Below are 17,908 nucleotides of genomic sequence, written 5' to 3'. Positions count from 1 at the left end.
CCCTTCTTGGTGAAGAGGGGGAGAAATCCCACTAGAGGCCAGCAGTTTTTTCTAAATATAGGGGTGGGGGCTGTCTGGCGTGGCCATGCCCCCATTCCAAGTAAATGGGGCAACAGTCTTTCATGGTTTCAGGCAAAGTTTGAGGTTTGCATAGCATTGTAGGTAAAACAAAACGAATGGAATCCACACAAGGCACACCACTGTGGACTCCCCTAGTTGTCTAGTTTTCAACAATGTGCATGTTTGCTAGGTTCTCATAGGTGCCAGCTGAGCTAGGGCCCAAAAACAACAGCTACCAACTTTGAAAAAAACAGGTCAGCTTTGAGGGAAAAAATGTGATGTGGGCATGTTTAGTTTTGGGCCATTTGTGTTGCAGACACAAGGTCTACCTGCACAAGTGAGATACCATTTTATTGGAAGACTTAGGGTAATGTTGGGTGGAAGGATGTTTGTGGCTTCCTGCAGATTCCAGAACTTTCTATCACTGAAATGTGAGGAAAATGTAATTTTTTTGTCAAAGTTTGCAGTTTGCAAGGGTGTCTAGGTAAAACAATCAGGTGAGAGCCCTACAAATCACCCCATGATTGATTCCCTTAGGTGTCTAGTTTTCTAAAATGTACAGATTTGCTAGGCTTCCCTAGGTGTTGGCTGAGCGAGGGCCCAAAATTCCCAGCTACCCACTTTGAAAAAAGGGGCCAGTTTTGAGTGGAACAATGTGATGTATTCATGTTGAGTTTTGAGCCATTTCCTGTAGCAGATAGTAGGTCTTCCTGCACAAGTGAGGTACCAATTTTAGCAGGCGACAGGTGGGATCATAGAATAGTAGGATATTTGTTATTATCTATTGGATTTCACTGCATTTGTGCCTTCCAAATGTAAGTCACTGGGTAAGAAAGAAGACACTTTGAAAAATACTCTCTAAATCATATGCTAGTAAGTGCACCCATAAATTCAGAGATGGACAAATAACCACTGATCCTAAACTCCACATTTTGTGCCCATCAGAAATACACAGGTTTTCTTGATACTCAAATTTCACGCTGCATATTTCACGATATGAATTGGTCTATACTCGGTAAACAATGCTCAGTTGTTGCCTCTGGGTACTTTGGGCTCTTAGACAACCTACAAACCCTGTCTATTCTCACAACCAGAAGAGCCTCGGGGACGTAATGGTATATTGCAAATCGACCCTTGTAACAAAAAGTTAAAGGGGAAAGCATTGTCACAAATATTGTATTGTTTCATACTTATTTTCAGTATTTCTTTATTCCAATTTCTTTAGGGAAACCTTGAGTGATCTACACCTATAACCCCTTGCTGAATTTGGAATTTTGTCTACTTTTCAGAAATATTTAGCTTTTCGGGATCAGCCACGGAGTTTCCACTAGAATCTGGAAGTAGGTTAAGAGCACAAAGAATAGAAACAATGGGCTACCTTTCCAAAAAATGGCACAGTTGTAGAAATTTTTTTTTTTTATTCAGCTCAGCATGTTCCTGAAAGTTGGGAAGATGGTGATTTTAGCACAGCAAGCCATATGTTGATGCCATTTTTAGTTAACGCACGCCCAATGCACTGCTTATGACCTCACATATTACATCACTATTGACATGGTCAGTGACATCAATGATGACATCTCAAATGACATCACTGATGAAATCTAGCATTACATCAATGATGACATCATCTAGAGAAACACTAACACACCCATAAACAAGTCATACACCAACACAATCACTAACAAACTCATTGAGAGATACCATACAAACACTCACACATCTCGTCACTCATCCTTACAGCCAGTAACACATAATAATAATAATAATACAAAATTTTGTATAGCGCGAACAGTTACCTCACGAGGAGGTGTCCCGGCGCTGAGAGAACAAGTGTATAAGACCGCGGAAGCTGGAGAGGGTAGCATTTAGCATGACTGGGTGAACAGCCAGGTTTTCAGCAGATGTTTAAAACAGGCTTCAGATGGGGCCTGTTGGAGAGTGACGTGTAGTGAGTTCCATAGTTTGGCCACATTGGCCGAGAAGGTTCGTCCGCCCAGTCGGGCTCTTTTAGCTCTAGGGGCTGTCAGTCGCACATGGTTGTTGGATCTGAGCGAGCGAACTTGGGAATACCTTGGTAGTCGAACTTTCAGGTAATTTGGGCAGTTTCCGTATAGAGATCTGAAGGCCAGAGTAAGTGCTTTGAATTTTATTCTACTGGCAACTGGTAACCAATGAAGGGAAAGGAGGTACGGAGAGACTGAGTGCTTGAACGGAATCCTCATTAAAAGTCTCGCAGCCGCATTTTGGACAAGTTGTAGTTGCTGTATAAGGTACTTTGGTAGGCCCAGATACAGACCGTTAGCGTAATCCAGCCTAGATGTAACTGTGGCGTGGATTATAGTTGTTCGGCAGCTAACTGGTAGAAGTCGAAGGATCTTACGTAAATTCCTCAACTTGCTCATACAGCAGCCAGCAACTTGCTGTATGTGTGAAACAAAGGACAACTTATCGTCCCATCGCACACCTAGATTTCTTGCTGAATGGCTAGGCGAGGGGGCTTGACCCATCTCTGCCGGCCACCACAAATCAGATGGTGGGGGGGGGTCTTTGCCATCAACTCAACTCATCCATAGAGCCACTAACTGAACCACTAACAGAAGTCATTAGCAGTGCGGGGGTATGAGTTATAGGTAGCTCAGGTAACTATAACTGCTGAATGTCTCTGATTTTGTACGGGTGAAATGTCAGCCTAATGTCCCTGTAACCTTTGTTTTTTTCAGTGAATTTCGAGGTTTAAAAAAAAAATCTATTTCCTAATTATAATGTCCTTTTATAGGGAGTTTGTATAAAAACAATCTTTTAAACTGATTTTCCATTTTCGCGATGATGCCTGGCACTGCAATGATATCATAGCCGCGATCACCGCAAATACATTGCGAAATGACAAAACAAAAGCATACATTCAATAGACACCACCACATACAAAACTTATAATAGCTAAATAAATTATAACCAATACACTGAACACATTACTATACAAAATATTCTATAATGGCATATATAACTCCCTTAATGTCTATAACACAGAGTATAACTCATTCAGTGGAATCTGTGACTGCGTGCATCACTGTATCAGTAATATCTCTTTCATTGTACAAGTGTTTGAGTGGATCTGTGAAATGGTGCATCAGTCTATCAATGGTTCTGTAACAAAGTGCGTGACTGTCTCAGTACATCTATGACTATATGAATCAGTGTCTCAATGGGTCTGTGATTGGTTGCATGAGTCTCTCAGTCAATCTATGAGTAGTTGCATGAGTGCCTTTGTGCATTTGTAAGTAAGTAAATGGCTGTCTGACTGGATCTGAGAGTCGGTACATGAATGTCTAAGTGGATTTCTGACTAGGTCAGTGGGTGGTTACATGAGTGTCAGAGTGGGTCTGTGAGTGTGTGCATGAGTCTCTCAGTGGGTCAATAACTGAAAGCGTGAGTGTCTGAGTGGTTCTGTGAGTGGGTACATGGGTCTCCGAGTGGGAATGTGAGTGGGTGCTTAAGTCTCTGAGTGTATCAGTGACTGGGTGCATAAATCTGAGTAGGTTTGTGAGTGAGTGTGTGAGTGACTGTATTAGTGTGAGTATCTGAGTTCATCTGTGATTGGGTGTATGAGTCAGTGGATCTGTGAGTGGGAGTATGAGTATCAATGGGTTTGTGAGTGAGAGCATGAGTCTCTGAGCGGGTGAATGAATGGGGACATGGGAGGGCAAGTGTCTGAGTGGGTCTGTGAGTGGATGCGTACGTCTTTTGAGTGGGTGAGTGGGTGTGTGTATATCTGAGTGAGTGTGAGTGGCTGTGTGAGCCTCTGACATTATGAGTGAATGACTGAGTGCATAAGTATTTAAGAGGTTCTGTGACTGAGTGTGTGAGTGACTGTATGGGTGTGTCAGTGGGTGTATAAGTATCTGAGTGAATCTATGAGTGTCTCAGTGGGTCTGTCAGTGGGTCTGTCAGTGGGTGTGAGTGCCTCCATGGATCTGTGAGTACATACGTGTATATGTGAGTGGGTCTGTCAGTGTGTGCATGAGTCTCTGAGCGGGTCTGTACATGTGTGTGTGACTCTCTGAGTGAGTCTGTAAGTGGGTGCATGAGTATCTCAGTGGGTCTGTGAGTGGGTATAAGAGTCTCTAAGAGCGTATTAGACTGTGCACAAGTCTATAAACGGGTATTTAAGTAGGTGCATGAGTCTCTGAGTGGGTCTGTACATGGATGAAGCATGGGGGGAGTTACTGGACCCTGAAGCCCTTAGCAATAGCTCGAAGTTCTGCAGTGTGCTAAAAAAAACCCTATTGATCAGGAGGTGGGGGGCGGCCTTGAATGCTATATAACTAAGGAGGAATGGGAAGCTCATTATGAGCAAATGTTTTACTGTTCCCCCGAGCAGAATGATAAGATACCATCTGGCCCCAAGGTAGTGGATATAAGATTTGGGAGGGAGGAAATACTGGAAGGCATCTGCGGTCTAACCGCTGGCTAAGCTCCCGGCCCTGATGGCATTCCCCCAGATCTTTTTAAGTCAGACCCCTCTTTTTGGGCACCAATACTGGAGTCTGTTTTTAATGCTGCAGTACAACATAGCTGTCCTCAGACCTGGGCAACATCCATGATAGTCCCCGTTTTTAAAAAAAGGTGACACAAGTAGTCCCCATTGTTATAGACCCATATCACTTTTAGATTCTGTGGGGAAAGTGGTGGGGAGGGTCCTCCTGCAGAGACTCTCATCATGGGCAGAGGACAATAAGATTTTGTCCAATGTCCAGTATGGGTTCTGTAGGGGACGATCTACCATTACCCAGTGTATTAATCTTTTTCTAATTTTGAGTAAGTACACTGTGGCTCTCCCGGAGACTATTCACCTTGCCTTCATGGACTTGTCTTCATCTTTTGACTGTGTCAACAGAAATATGCTCTGGCAATGGGAGTAGAAAATGGTGTTGTAGACTTCCTAGAGGATCTACACAGGTCCACAAAAGCAAATGTCAGGTTTTCCCAGGACCTGAGTGTCACAAGGGATTTTAATATTAAAAAGGGAGTCCGACAAGGATGCATTTTGGCTCGCTTTTTGTTTAATTTTTATATCAATGAACTAGATAGCGTTCTGAGGGGGTTGGGGGCTGATTGCCCCAGAGTAGATCGGCGTGGGATACCTGTCCTGTTTTATGCGAACGATGCCGTCCTCATATCCAGACGGAAAGGGGACTACAAGCACTTTTAACTGCCTTCTCTGCATTTATGTCAGACAGGGACTTGACAATAAATAATACTAAATCCTATGTTATGCATGTCGGGCAGCCTCCAAAAAAGATCTTCTGATTCAAGGTTGGAGATTCAAAAATCCCCCTCACTAATATGTTTTCTTATTTAGGGGTCCTTTTTGACAACAAGCTTAAATGGGGCCCCCATATACTGAAAAAGAAAGGAGATTTTGCGAGGGTGAACACAGCTATTTTAAATTTTGCTTCCAAACTGGGAAAAAAAGCCTACTGGAGCCATTCTGCAAGTTTATAAGGCTAAATCCTTGGCCACAGCATCCTATGGCAGCAAAATATGGGGTTATAAAGTTGGAGACTGCCTAGAAATTGCGGAGAACGATTTCTTGAAACGTGTATTGTGTGTCCCACGGGGCACATCAAACTTAGTTGTCCATGAGGAACTGGGGATCCAGTTTGTCAGTGATGAAGTCTCCTTGCGTCCACTGACTGGTTGGTTAAAAACGTGGTTGAACCCTGATATCCCCCTGACTCACCTGATTCTAAAAGACTGTATGTCCTTGGATAATTCGACCGCAGTGCCGTGGCTGAATTATATTATGAAAAATCTCGCAAGTTTAGGGCGGGGTGAGTTATACGTAAACCCTGAACATATTAAGAAGGGAGATGTGGAGGCAATTTAAACGGCCTTTCTATTAGAAAGGAAACTGACCAGGGAAGCTAAGGAGCTACAGAAGCTTAGCGTACGGACATATATCATGTTGAAAACAACCCTGAGGGCAGAGCCATATCTCTTGGGTACATTGTCTACGTACGAGAAATTCCTATTAAGTAGGTTTCACATGAACCTGTTTCATTACTTATTGTAAGACCAAAATGTTTTATTAATAATAAAGTGGCAGCTCCCTGTGGCTGCGACGGAAAGTCTCCGCAAGATATGCTGCATTTTATGTTTTTATGTCAATTGTATGAATTCCCTTGCAAACGCTATCTGGTCCCTCTTTTAAAAAAACTCAATTTTGGGCAGGTCCGACCAGCTATGATGTATCTACAATTATTGAAGGAGGATTGCCTATTTTTTATCGTGGAATTTTTAAAATCAATTGTTAAGTCTAGGAAGTGTATGGACTTGTGATGAATTCTCTTCAAAAATGTTAGTACTTATTTATTAACTGTATGCTGCTATGGACATCATCTTATTAATGCACTGTCGCTTTTTGTTGCTCATGAACTGTAACGATTTCTCTTTTAATGCCCTAAATCAATTATTGATTGGATATTGTTGCTGATACTTTTTAAAAAAAAATAATGTCCTTTACCTTTTGATGTAGTAGTATGTGTAACTGTTATGGTTTGCAACTTAAACCAAATAAAGTTCTTTGAAGTGTAATTGTAATTGTACTGCTTCAGTTTTTTTTTACCTTCACCGGCTCCTTTTGCAGAGGTTCTTTGGTTCCCCCTCATTTCCCTTCAGGCCACATTTTGCCTTTCACACTTGAAGAGCCTTTTTCCATCTCAGTGCCTTTATCCCACAGGCTGTCTTCGATTCTTGTTAGTCTGCTGCGGTGGATTTCGCTAAATTGCAAACACCCTCCTTGGCTCACAGCTTCCTCCCAATGGAAGACTGCCCATAAATCTGGTTCCATTTGCAACTTTCTTCTCCTAACCCCACTCACTCTGCCACCAGTTCTCAGTTCCACAGTCTCAACCCCCTCCTACTCTTCTAAACTCTTCCCCTCCACAACCATTCGTCACCACTGATTATGTCTTCTGAGCCAGGAATAACACCTGGGCGCTGATTGCTTCTACTGCACACATGGCGCTAACTGCTCCGCATCTCATATACTTATTCTCCCTACTTTGAAGTCCAGTGGTAAACAAATGTGCATCAATTAAGGGCTCTGTCTGGGCTTTTCAGTATTGCAAGCTGCTTGTTCCCAAAGTAAACTGACATGGATAAGATATGTTTTAAAGATTAACCACACTGTGTTATATGCATGTCACAAGTTCCTTCGCATTTTTACAATTCAGAACAAATCAAAGGGTGTTTGGGGAAAGACCAGGCAAGCCACTAACTATAAACTGTTTCTAGTAATACTTACCATACAGCAAACAACATGTGACTGTGTATTACCATTTCAATTCAAGTTTGTGTTCTGAGTTCCTTCTGTTCTGCTCCATGCCACACTTTTAAGATGGCTTAGCCAGGGATCAGAGATTCTGCCCCTGTTTCTCATTCTCCTAACTCAGCACTTTTGCATCTGTGTGGCTGGCCTGGAAACTGCCCATAAGTTGTTTATGCCGAGGTTGGGCAAAATGAGTAACATGAAAGTGTAATTATGTGCGCGTGCAAATATTTGCCTTCTAGGTAGCCACCCACACCCGTTATTTTCTATGTTGAAGTGTTTGGTCTTGGAACTATTTTCTTTTTTCCCTGCTCATAATCAACAGTTGTGTTTTGTTTGCAGCTCCTCCTTGCTTGGGTCTGAAATTGAAGAGACGTTTGTGCCATTCCAAAAATCTTTGGAGGAAGGACGTGTTTTAATTTTGTGAATTTGGGTGTAATGAAAGGCCGCTTTTCTTTGTAATTATGGTTCACCATTTTTAAACTTGGTAACACAATCCACACAAATACACTCCACACCATGCCACATAATACCATTGAGCATAATTTCACTCAACGCCGCTCACTTCCACGCCACAAAATTCAACTCTACTAATTTCCTTTCCGCACAACATAATTCAGCAACAAACCACCTAATTCAATTCAACAACACATTTACACAACACACCATTTACATACAATCCACACCACAGAATTCCACATCATGCCACAAAATTCAACAACACACATCATAAGTAAACTCCACTAAATACTACTCCACAACACAAAAAAATTCCACGTAATTCCACTCCATGATAACCAATCCCACTCTACATACTTCCAGTACACTCAATACCACATAATTACTATCCACATAATTCCACTGCACAGCATGCCACAAAATTCCACTACACAAATCCACTTCACACCACACAATTCCACAACTAACAATTCCAATCCAACCCACATATTTTGACTCCACACCCCATGCATCCACTCCAAACCAAAACACATGGGTAAAAGACATTACCATTTACAACTCCAAGAGCTCTAACTCTCACAAATGTGAGACCTATTGCATTTTAAATGCGTGTTAACATTGCCCCCGCGTGCAAGATGTGCACATGTTTAAAGAAATACCGAGTATGCTAAATATGCTAAGCATCTGCCAAATTTCTTGAAAATTTGGCACATAGCGCCAGCATTATTATAGTCAAATCAAAAATATACCTTTCCAGGTGTCTAAATAGCTCTATGATTTAACTTCTTCATGCCCAGACTGAAATCATTTTTAACGCTAAGTTCTTGAAAACTGCTGAATGGATTTCTACCACAGAAAACAAGGCACTTCCTTGAAAGTTCTCATTTCGTTCCGTGTTGGTATAATTCAGTCCAACAGCTTTTGTGTATTATGGAGCAAAGAGTTAGGTGGGAGTTAAACTGGGAAATGTCACTTTTTAGGTCGAGCCTCATCACTGCTTGGGCTGTCTGCAAGACCTTGTGTATATCTTCTGTGGGCTTTTGGCACACCCACCGATTGCCATTGGTTGTTATCTGTGGCATTCAGAAATGCTGGCTTGTTATTAGTGCATTGTCCTCCTTTGGGCACTTGGTTCCCTCCTAGGCGAGTTCACTCATTGTTCATTTTGGTTGTCCATCAGGGAGAGGGGGAGGTGTAGCGGTGATCTTTAAGGAAGAATGGCATTTTTCCACTGAGCAACTAGCGGTAGGGGCTGGCGGTGAAGTTCTCCATTTTTCTCTCACTATCAGTCCCCACTTTACTTTAGGAGGGTCCCTGATCTATAGACCTCCAGGCTATGTTAGTCACTTTATAGAAACTTTGGAGGAATGTATAGTGCCAAGGGCCCTGAGTTTTCCAAAATTTCTTCTGGTCGGTGATTTTAATATTCACGTAGATGACACTGAATCTGCGGAAACGCGCTGACTGGGGGAAGTTTTTGATTTGACACAGCTTAAGCAATGGGTGACCTCTCCTACTCATGCCGGAGGCCATCTCTTGGACTTGGTGTGCTCTAACTTTCCTATCAAGGTATTAGGCGTTGAAAAGGTCACCTGGTCGGATCATGATCTCGTTAGATTCTCATGGGAGGTGGATAATGTAGGCAGACCTGCCCAGGTACTACCCGCTGGCCACCCCCAGAGGATCAACCTGGATATGTTCGGCCAGGAGCTATTAAAAAATTGTATGAAGCCCACCCCCGAGCTAGAAAAGGCGGTTGATGTTTTTAATGGAAGGGTGCTGCAGGCGGTGAATGCATCCACTAAACACGCCACTGTATTTAGGGTGCGGCACAGCCCCTCTCAGCCCTGGTTCTCGCCTGGGCTGAGGGAGCTAAAATTGGGCTGTAAAAAGTTAGAGCGAGTTTGGAGGCGGGGATATAGTTTTGACGCAAAGGCTGCCCTGCGGGTAGCCCAAAAAAATTACTATGCCGCCATCAAAACTGCTAAAGGGACTTATTATGCAGGGAGAATCGCCAAAGCGGAAAACAACAGTAGAGAAATTTTCTCAATTGTTAAAAGTTTTGTATCCCCAGTGGCTGAAGTCGCCATTCTCCCGTCTTCGGCAGAATGGTGCAAAGATTTGTCTAACTTTTTTATAGACAAAATAGCAAAGATTCAGCAGGATTTGCTCTCTGCGTTACCGGCTGAAAGTTTAGGGGATGGCCCCTCTATCGGGCCTTGCCATGGTGGAATTCAGCAGCTCACTAACTTTTTACCGGCCGCAGAGTGTGATATTTTGCTCCTTCTCCAGTCCCTCAAATCTGGTTCTCCCTCAGACCCTTGCCCTGCCCGTGTACTTGCGGATGTGGCCAGCATTGTCTGTAGGGATGTCACCCAGATAGTGAATCGTTCTCTTTCTTTGGCAGAGGTCCCTGGTAAATGGAAGCAGGCAAAGCTTCTGCCGCTTCTGAAAAAACCTGGCCTCGATGCTACTGTCCCAGGCAACTATCGCCCCATCTCCCTTTTGCCCGCACTGGCGAAAATATGTGAGAAAGTGGTTTTTCGCCAATTGGAAAGGTTTGTCGAGACTTCGAATGCTCTGCACCCAGCCCAGTCAGGCTTTAGGGCGGCCTATAGCACGGAGACGGCGCTGGTAGAGTTGACGGAGTCTATCCGGGAGTGTTTGGATGGGGGCGGCAGAGCGGTCCTGATTTTATTGGATCTCTCTGCCGCCTTCGACACTGTCCCTCACGCACTCCTCATTGCCAGGTTATCTACAATTGGCATTGGTGGCAATGTCCTAGCCTGGCTGTCCTCATTTCTTTCTGGCAGGACACAACAGGTTTGGATGCCACCTTTCTCCTCTGAGCCTAAACCACTTCTTACTGGGGTACCACAGGGATCAACCCTTAGCCCCCTACTGTTCAACATATACATCACCCCCTTGGTTTATTTAGCAGAACAGTACGGGGCTAAAATTATAGGGTATGCTGATGATACGCAGCTACTCTTCACTTGGCCAGATGATCACTTAGACACGGCAACGGTTCAGCTTTGCCTGTCCTCAGTTTTTCGCTGGCTAACCTTGGCCCAGCGAAAATGCAATGAGGATAAATCGGAGGTCCTCTTTTATGGCTCCTTCCCTCCCAGTTTCAAGAACTCACTGTGGCCCCCGAATATTCCCTGTCCCAAGGTGATGGGTGGCCCGGCAAAAAATCTTGGGATCTGGTTTGGAGAGGATCTAAGATTTGAGGACCACATAAAGAAAGTATCTGGGACATGCTTTGCTACTTTAAGAATGCTTAGAAAATTTTTTCCACTGCTTTCTAGAGAGGCTAGGGAGACTGTTGCCCGAGCACTTATTTTAGCAAGACTAGATTATGCGAACGCCCTGTTTAGCGGCATTCCCGCTTACTTGGTTAAGCGGTTGTCAGTCATTCAGAATGCCGCTGTCCGTCTCCTCTGTAATGTTCCGAGATGGAAGAGCGTCCGGTCTCATATGTCTGGTCTTCATTGGCTCCCAGTACCGCAACGCATCCTTTTCAAATCATTGGTGCTTGCATTTAGAGCCACTCATGACCAAGGTCCGGCCTATCTGAAGAAGAGATTCACTCTCTATGTCCCTACAAGAGCCCTTAGGCCATCCTCGCTGTTAAAAATGACCCTTCCTCGGTTTAGGCGAGCCAGGCTGGGTGGTCAGTCTATTGCTGTTGTAGGGGCCTGTGCCTGGAACGCCCTCCCCTTGCATCTGCGTTCTAGTCAAGGCGTAGCCCAGTTTAAGAAAAATCTTAAAACCCATCTGTTTATAAGTGTGACATAAGTCGCTCCTTGCTGCTCTCCCCCGCTTTTTTCCATCGCGCCAGGATACTCCCAAGTAACAGAGCGCGTTACAAAACAATTTATACATACATACATCAGACCGCGTTCAGCTCCTGGCACAGTGTGCGATTGCCTCTCTTCCGTATGGGATTCTTTCTAGTTGTCCATCTTTAGGACTTCGTATGACTTGTGGCAGGGGTGTAACACATGCCCCCGCATCCCCCGTGGTGCGGCCTCCCCCAGCTGCAGCGGACCCACTTGCAAGGATACTCAGGCCTGAGCGCTCCGATTAAAATACAGAGCGGGGCACCTCCGTGGACATTGCAGGGGTGCCCTTAAACTTTCGTTACGCCACGGACCCGTGGCCTCCCTGCAACACGCAGACACCTTCGGCCTTGGCACCAATTTCAGCGAGTAATATGCATTTTTATTAATGTATTGCCTTGTCTTTTTTCGTCAGTTAGACGGTGATGCTTCTTACATAAAATTATTGTAGAAACATTCGTTTTCTGGGCTGTAATGAGAGTATGTGTGAGTCTATCTTTAGTTAAACATTTGTGCTGTTCCAAAAAGCATTGTTTGGTAAATTCACGCAGCGGTTGTTTCCGTGAGAAAAAATGTTAATCTGTTTTTCCACACACTTGAAGCGCATTGCCCTTGGATGTCAGGCTGTGCCTCGCCTCACATAATTACATTCAAGTGTTTGCTGTGGAAATGGCAGTATCTGTGCACTCTTCATTACTGGCCTGTACTGTAGAGCAGTGGTTCCCAAACGTTTGACTCCTGAGGACCCCCATTGAGTCACCACTGGAAGCCGGGGACCCCCAAGCAATTTGTATGAGTTAAATTTCAAATATGAAAACAGTAATTCGAAAAAAATACAAACGTGTGCACATAAAACAAATACTCAAAGTACTTAGGGGCAGATTTACAATAAGTGACGCATCCATGCATATCAGCAGGGATGCGCCACTTATTGAGTGCCATGTCTCCACCACCATTGATGCGCCGCATTTACAATGCTGCGCCTCATGGGGCAAAAAAGCAGAGATGCATGACGTATCTGTGCCGTAAAGGTGGCGCATTGCTGGAGTGGCGTCGCAAGTGCGACACAGCTCCAGCAGTGCTCTGGGGGGCCGAATCTTGTTAATGCTGCGTCAATCCTTACGCCTGCTTCAAGCAGGCGCAGGGTTTTGACTCAGCATGGGCCCCAAAGTGACTGAGTGAAATCTTGTAGATTTCACTCAGCCACTTTTAGTAGGCGTTCCTGCGCCGGAACGCCTCCTTCTGGTGCAGGGCTTTACAACGTGGCGCATCTCCCAAGTTGCACAACCTGTTTAGCGAGTTGCAAGCAAATTGCGACTCGCGAAATAGGCAATGTACATAGCCCAATACGTTTTTGCATGTGAAAGCGGGTTCACGAACCCGTTCACGCATATAAAAACAGATCGTTCATCTGGCCCTTAGTATTTTATATTGAAGTAATAGCCCCTCTGTCACATATATTTTATTTATTTTATAGCATCTCTCATACCATTGTAGGATGTCAGAGCACTTTACATCACACACATATAGAGACATTGAATCGTGCATGTAAATCAGTGTGTATATAAAATGTTTAAAGAGTGCTTGGTCTGGAAAAGCACAAACTCAGGATTCAGAACATAACACAGTGGCTAGCACTGACTTTAACATTAAAAATGTATTTCCACCCAAATAAATATTTTTAGCAGTATCAAGATAATGAATAACTTTGAAAAAACAAAAGTTACTAACTGGTACCATGCAGTTTGGAAGCAGCACTTTGATGACAGTTTATAGGTCCCTCTGCTACATTACGATTGTCACTTATGAAGTGCACAGTAACAAAAGAATCTCTGTGACAAAAGCAGTAACCACGAACCTATGCACATAAAATGCTGCTTTTTAAAATGCATGTTACACGTTCTTTGCAGTAGGCACATTAACCCTCTGTGCTACATTAGTTAAGTCAAAGCTGCCACTAAACAAAACTCTCCTCACGCTCCAGCAGGTACAGTAATCACTGGCTTTATCTTGACACTTGTATTGTTGCTGGAAAGCTGCTAATTATACAACAAACTTTCTGTGCTTTTAAAACAGTTGCCTGTGGACCCCCTCGGAATGTGTCACGGACCCCTGGGGGTCCGCGGACCCCAGTTTGGGAAACACTGCGTGTAGAGAATAAATACCCCTCCCAGCTGCACGGCGGTTTTGTTTGAGTGACAGGGCAGGGCCCCCCCTCTTCTAGATTGCTCCAGATAAAAGCTGGCTGACGGGTCACGCGGCTCTGGCGTATCTGTGGTGATTACCGTAAACTGGGTTGTCATTTGTGCTGAGGATGCACTGTTTGTGCATTAATGCACATATAACGTGCTCTCATACCTTTGTCTGTTGCAGTTTAAGCAATCCGGGTCTAGGGTTTTAAACGTGATTTCCTGCGCCGACACCATTGTGTGATCCTGGGCAAATCGCGTTTATTCCTCTCTGTCTTGATTCTATGAACTTCCACTGGGGAGCAGGTATTAGATAGGGAGTATCCGGCGCTAAAAACGCAAGGAGTGCATTGCATAGCTCACTATTTTGATGACTAATTGACTTAATGATGCATATTTTTGAATTTGAAGCAATTCTTTGAAATTAGAATTAATGTGTTAAATATAGCTATATCCTTTTGTTTTATCGTTTAATTGAAGGGAAAACGCGAAATAATATGTGAAGCATGCGTATTAAAAAGTAGTTAGTTAAAATAAGAAGTACAAAGCGGTGCTATTTAGTACCCTACGTGGCTGACAAAGACTTGATTTTTTCTTTGAAAAACACTGGTGTTAAATGCTGAGTGATAATTTCAAGTTCATGATTTTATTTTACCGTCCCCTTTGCGACATTTGTATATAGAATTCTTCGTGTTGCCCATTTTATTACCGTTACATGAATTATTGACATGGGATAAATGGCTTCATTATTATTTTTTTTATATATTGTATTATACTCTGATTCGGTTTCAGTATTTATGCATTAATCTGTATTATGGTTTTATGTGATTTTATTAACTATTGCTGATACATATATAGCTGTTATGGTTATTATATCTGAGAACCGAAGAAAGTTTCTTTGAACTTGAACTTGAACTTGAACTTGAGTGATCACTTATAAAGTGTTTTCTCTTAAATGGTTCTTTGCGCCACACCTCAGAAAAGACTGATTTCAAGACTGGAGTGTCAGAAGTACTTGACTATTAAGTATATATATCCACTGATAATATTTATTATGTAATGCTTACTAATCATTAAATCGTGGACATAGCTAATTAAGTTTGGCTTCATGTTTTTGCTGCCTATGTATTATATGCGTATGTCTGTCTGTGTGCGTGTAGGCAATAGACCATTTCTCCAAAAATGATGTGTCTTGAGAGATGTGGTGGATGTGCTTGCAGAGAGTTCTTAAAAGACTTCCTGGTTTAACCGCAACCCATTTACAGCTGTTTCGAGAACCGTTTTACTTCTACAAGAAAATCTCTTCATCAAAGTCTCTATCATTCAAAATAATCTAACTTTATAACACATTAAAACATAGTAAACCACTTGTCTGAATCAAGCATTTTGTCTTTTTTAGATCTCCAAATACACCTTGCAGAAGAAGTTGAATGAAATGGTAAATATGTTGATAAAATCTATTATTTTACGAATCCATCATAATGAGTTTTTAATGGTATCACTCATCTGTGACAAACACCACAATGATGACCTATAATGCTCTTCTTCATCATGGAATCTTCATTTGTAGTAATAACTATTAGAACTGTCAAACCCCTATTCAAGTTACCTAAACAGTTTTTTATCAAATAAATGTCTTATTTATGTATTTGGTATTTTTAAACACAATGCCGCATTCTAAGCTAAGACTGCTGATTTTCGTTTTTTTCTGTTTAAAGAATGCCAATCAAAACTTAAAAGTGCTCTAAAGTAAAACAGTGTAACATTATCTTTGCTAGCCCTTAAGTATCGGAATCTGTATAGTACATGGATACAGATAAGTAGTAGATTTGGTGCGCTGACATTTGACAGTGCTGCTTTGAGGACAACAGCACATCCCATCTGATATTTTACTGGCAGTTGCTTCAGTGTGTTTTGATGGCGCCCTAAAGCCGCAGCATGGGAGGATCTAGAGGAGTTTATGATTTCAGTGAAGATACCCAAGATCAGAGAACTAGAATTATAAGTAAGTAATTTTTCCATCAAGTGATATTCATGATAGAAATAAACACTTGAATGGAATATCAGGCTTATCCTTCTTTAGAAAGCGTCAGGAAAAGTAGCACATTGTAAAAATAGTAAGGTAGAAAAATGTATCCAACATTCCAAGATCCATCACATTAGCAATATTATTCATTAAGGCCTCAATTAAGATTTCCACGTTTGAAAGCTAGGATTTTTAAACTAAGTAATGATTTCTTCTGATTCTTTTTTGAAGCAGTATGCATTCACTGCCAGATCTGCAAAAATCCGTGCATGGTGTTACAAGTGCTTGCGATGCAAATTCCATCCATTTTTGCAACAACAATCTGAAAATGGCAGAGCGAAAGTGAAGAAAGAAGGAAAGTATATTTTTAAAATGTAGGTAACCAGACAGCCTCAGTTAGGGAAGGTGTTGGATAGTATGGAATCTTTGTGAATATTAACAACAGTAAGTAAACTCTTGTAAACAGACCATTTCTTGCGGATTTCCTATGTGAATCCATCTCAAAGCAGTCTCTGTAAGGATACTGGTTGTGCTACAATTGCTGATTAATTTATAGCAAGAAAATCAGTAGCACCATCTTACCGAACTGCATTCTGCCATAAGCATCTAGACTGAACTGCATTCTTCCATAATCATCTAGACCAAACTGCATTCTACCATAAGCATCTAGAAAAACTAAACAGGGCTAAACTTTCAGGCGTTTGGTTAGTCCCCTTGTTAGTTTAGTATATTTCTTTACTCAAATGAATAGAATAGCCACCTGTTTTTCACTGTATGATCCCCATGTAAAAAATGTTGAACTATCTTTTTGATGCATCACATCTGATCAATGGGTGCTCAAATTTGTGGAACACTGTTACTCCCTATTCTTCCTGTCACATCCCCCAGGTATGCCACAAACACCAGAACACCTCTCCGAGGACCACTTTACCATACTGGGAGGAGAAATCTAAGCTCTCTTGGCTAAAGGAGCCATTTAGAGGATGCCAGCATCAGAGATTAGGACTACCTGTTAATCCTGTTATTCTTGGTACCCTCAGAACTTCTTCCTTTAGAAGGAAAAGTTCAAAATGAATAAACACATATTTCCACATCCCCGTCCTCCCACAGGCATTACCGGTGGGTTCAGGTAGGCCAAGAGAACTTTCAATTCTTTGTGCTCTCCTTTGGCCTTACCTGTACACCTCAGGTGTTCACATAGGCAATGGTGTTGGTTGCAGCCTAGCTGCAGAAATTGGGGATACCATCATTCTCATACTTCAGTGACTGGTTGCTGAAGGTAGGTTTGCCTTAAACAGTCACAAACGACCTACAGACAGTAGATGAGATGTTGACATCATTGGGCTTATCCGTAAACATGCAAAAGTCACACCTGATTTCTTCACAATGGCTCCTCTTCATCAGATCCATGCTGGGTACAGTGCTCTTCCGATACTTCCCCGTGCCTCTATAAGCCCAGGACATTCAGGCTATGATACTGTTGTTCCAACCGTTGACCTGGGTCTCATTGAAAGTAGGTCTGAGAATTCTTGGCCTCCTGCATTCTGCTCGTGGACCACGCCAGTTGGCACATGCAGGTTCTGCAGTGAGATCTGAACTCTGTGGGCTCAGCCACAGGGGGGCCTTTTGAATTCCATCCAGGTGTCAGAGGAGACTGTGAAAGACCTGCAGTGGTGGCTACTTGACCACAATTGGATCGGTGGGAGATGCCTCTCCCTACCCCACCCAGAACTAAACGGTTGTGATGGATACTAGGTTGCTGTATTGGGGAGGCCAAGATCAAAGGACTCTGGTCTCCAGCAGAGACCTGAAGGTGTTCCTTCCGACCATCAGGGGAAAACAGGTACAGGTTCTCACAGGCAAGGAGACCGCCATGTGATACTAAAGCAAACAGGGCGGCGTGGGTCAAAGGTACTGTGCTAGAAGGCTCAACATCTAAGGAAGTGGCTGAATGCTCCGGGCATCGCACTGATATCCTAGGAGCTTTCAGAATCTTGAA

General features: G+C 42.9%; 1 protein-coding gene across 1 annotated transcript in view; it reads left to right on the top strand.

Moving 5' to 3' along the window:
• CCDC73 (coiled-coil domain containing 73) overlaps positions 1 to 17,908 on the top strand; it is a 2,033,683-nt gene that overhangs the window by 973,401 nt on the left and 1,042,374 nt on the right. The window contains exon 7 of the mRNA XM_078682465.1: positions 15,283 to 15,321. Coding sequence (XP_078538591.1) covers positions 15,283 to 15,321 — 39 coding nt within the window. The remainder of the gene's footprint in view (positions 1 to 15,282; positions 15,322 to 17,908) is intronic.

The sequence above is a fragment of the Lissotriton helveticus genome, chromosome 3_1 (genome assembly GCF_964261635.1).
Source record: "Lissotriton helveticus chromosome 3_1, aLisHel1.1, whole genome shotgun sequence".
In the NCBI taxonomy this organism is placed as follows: domain Eukaryota; kingdom Metazoa; phylum Chordata; class Amphibia; order Caudata; family Salamandridae; genus Lissotriton; species Lissotriton helveticus.
The sequence above is the reverse complement of the archived record's forward strand: the minus strand, read 5'-3'. Positions and strand labels throughout refer to the sequence as shown.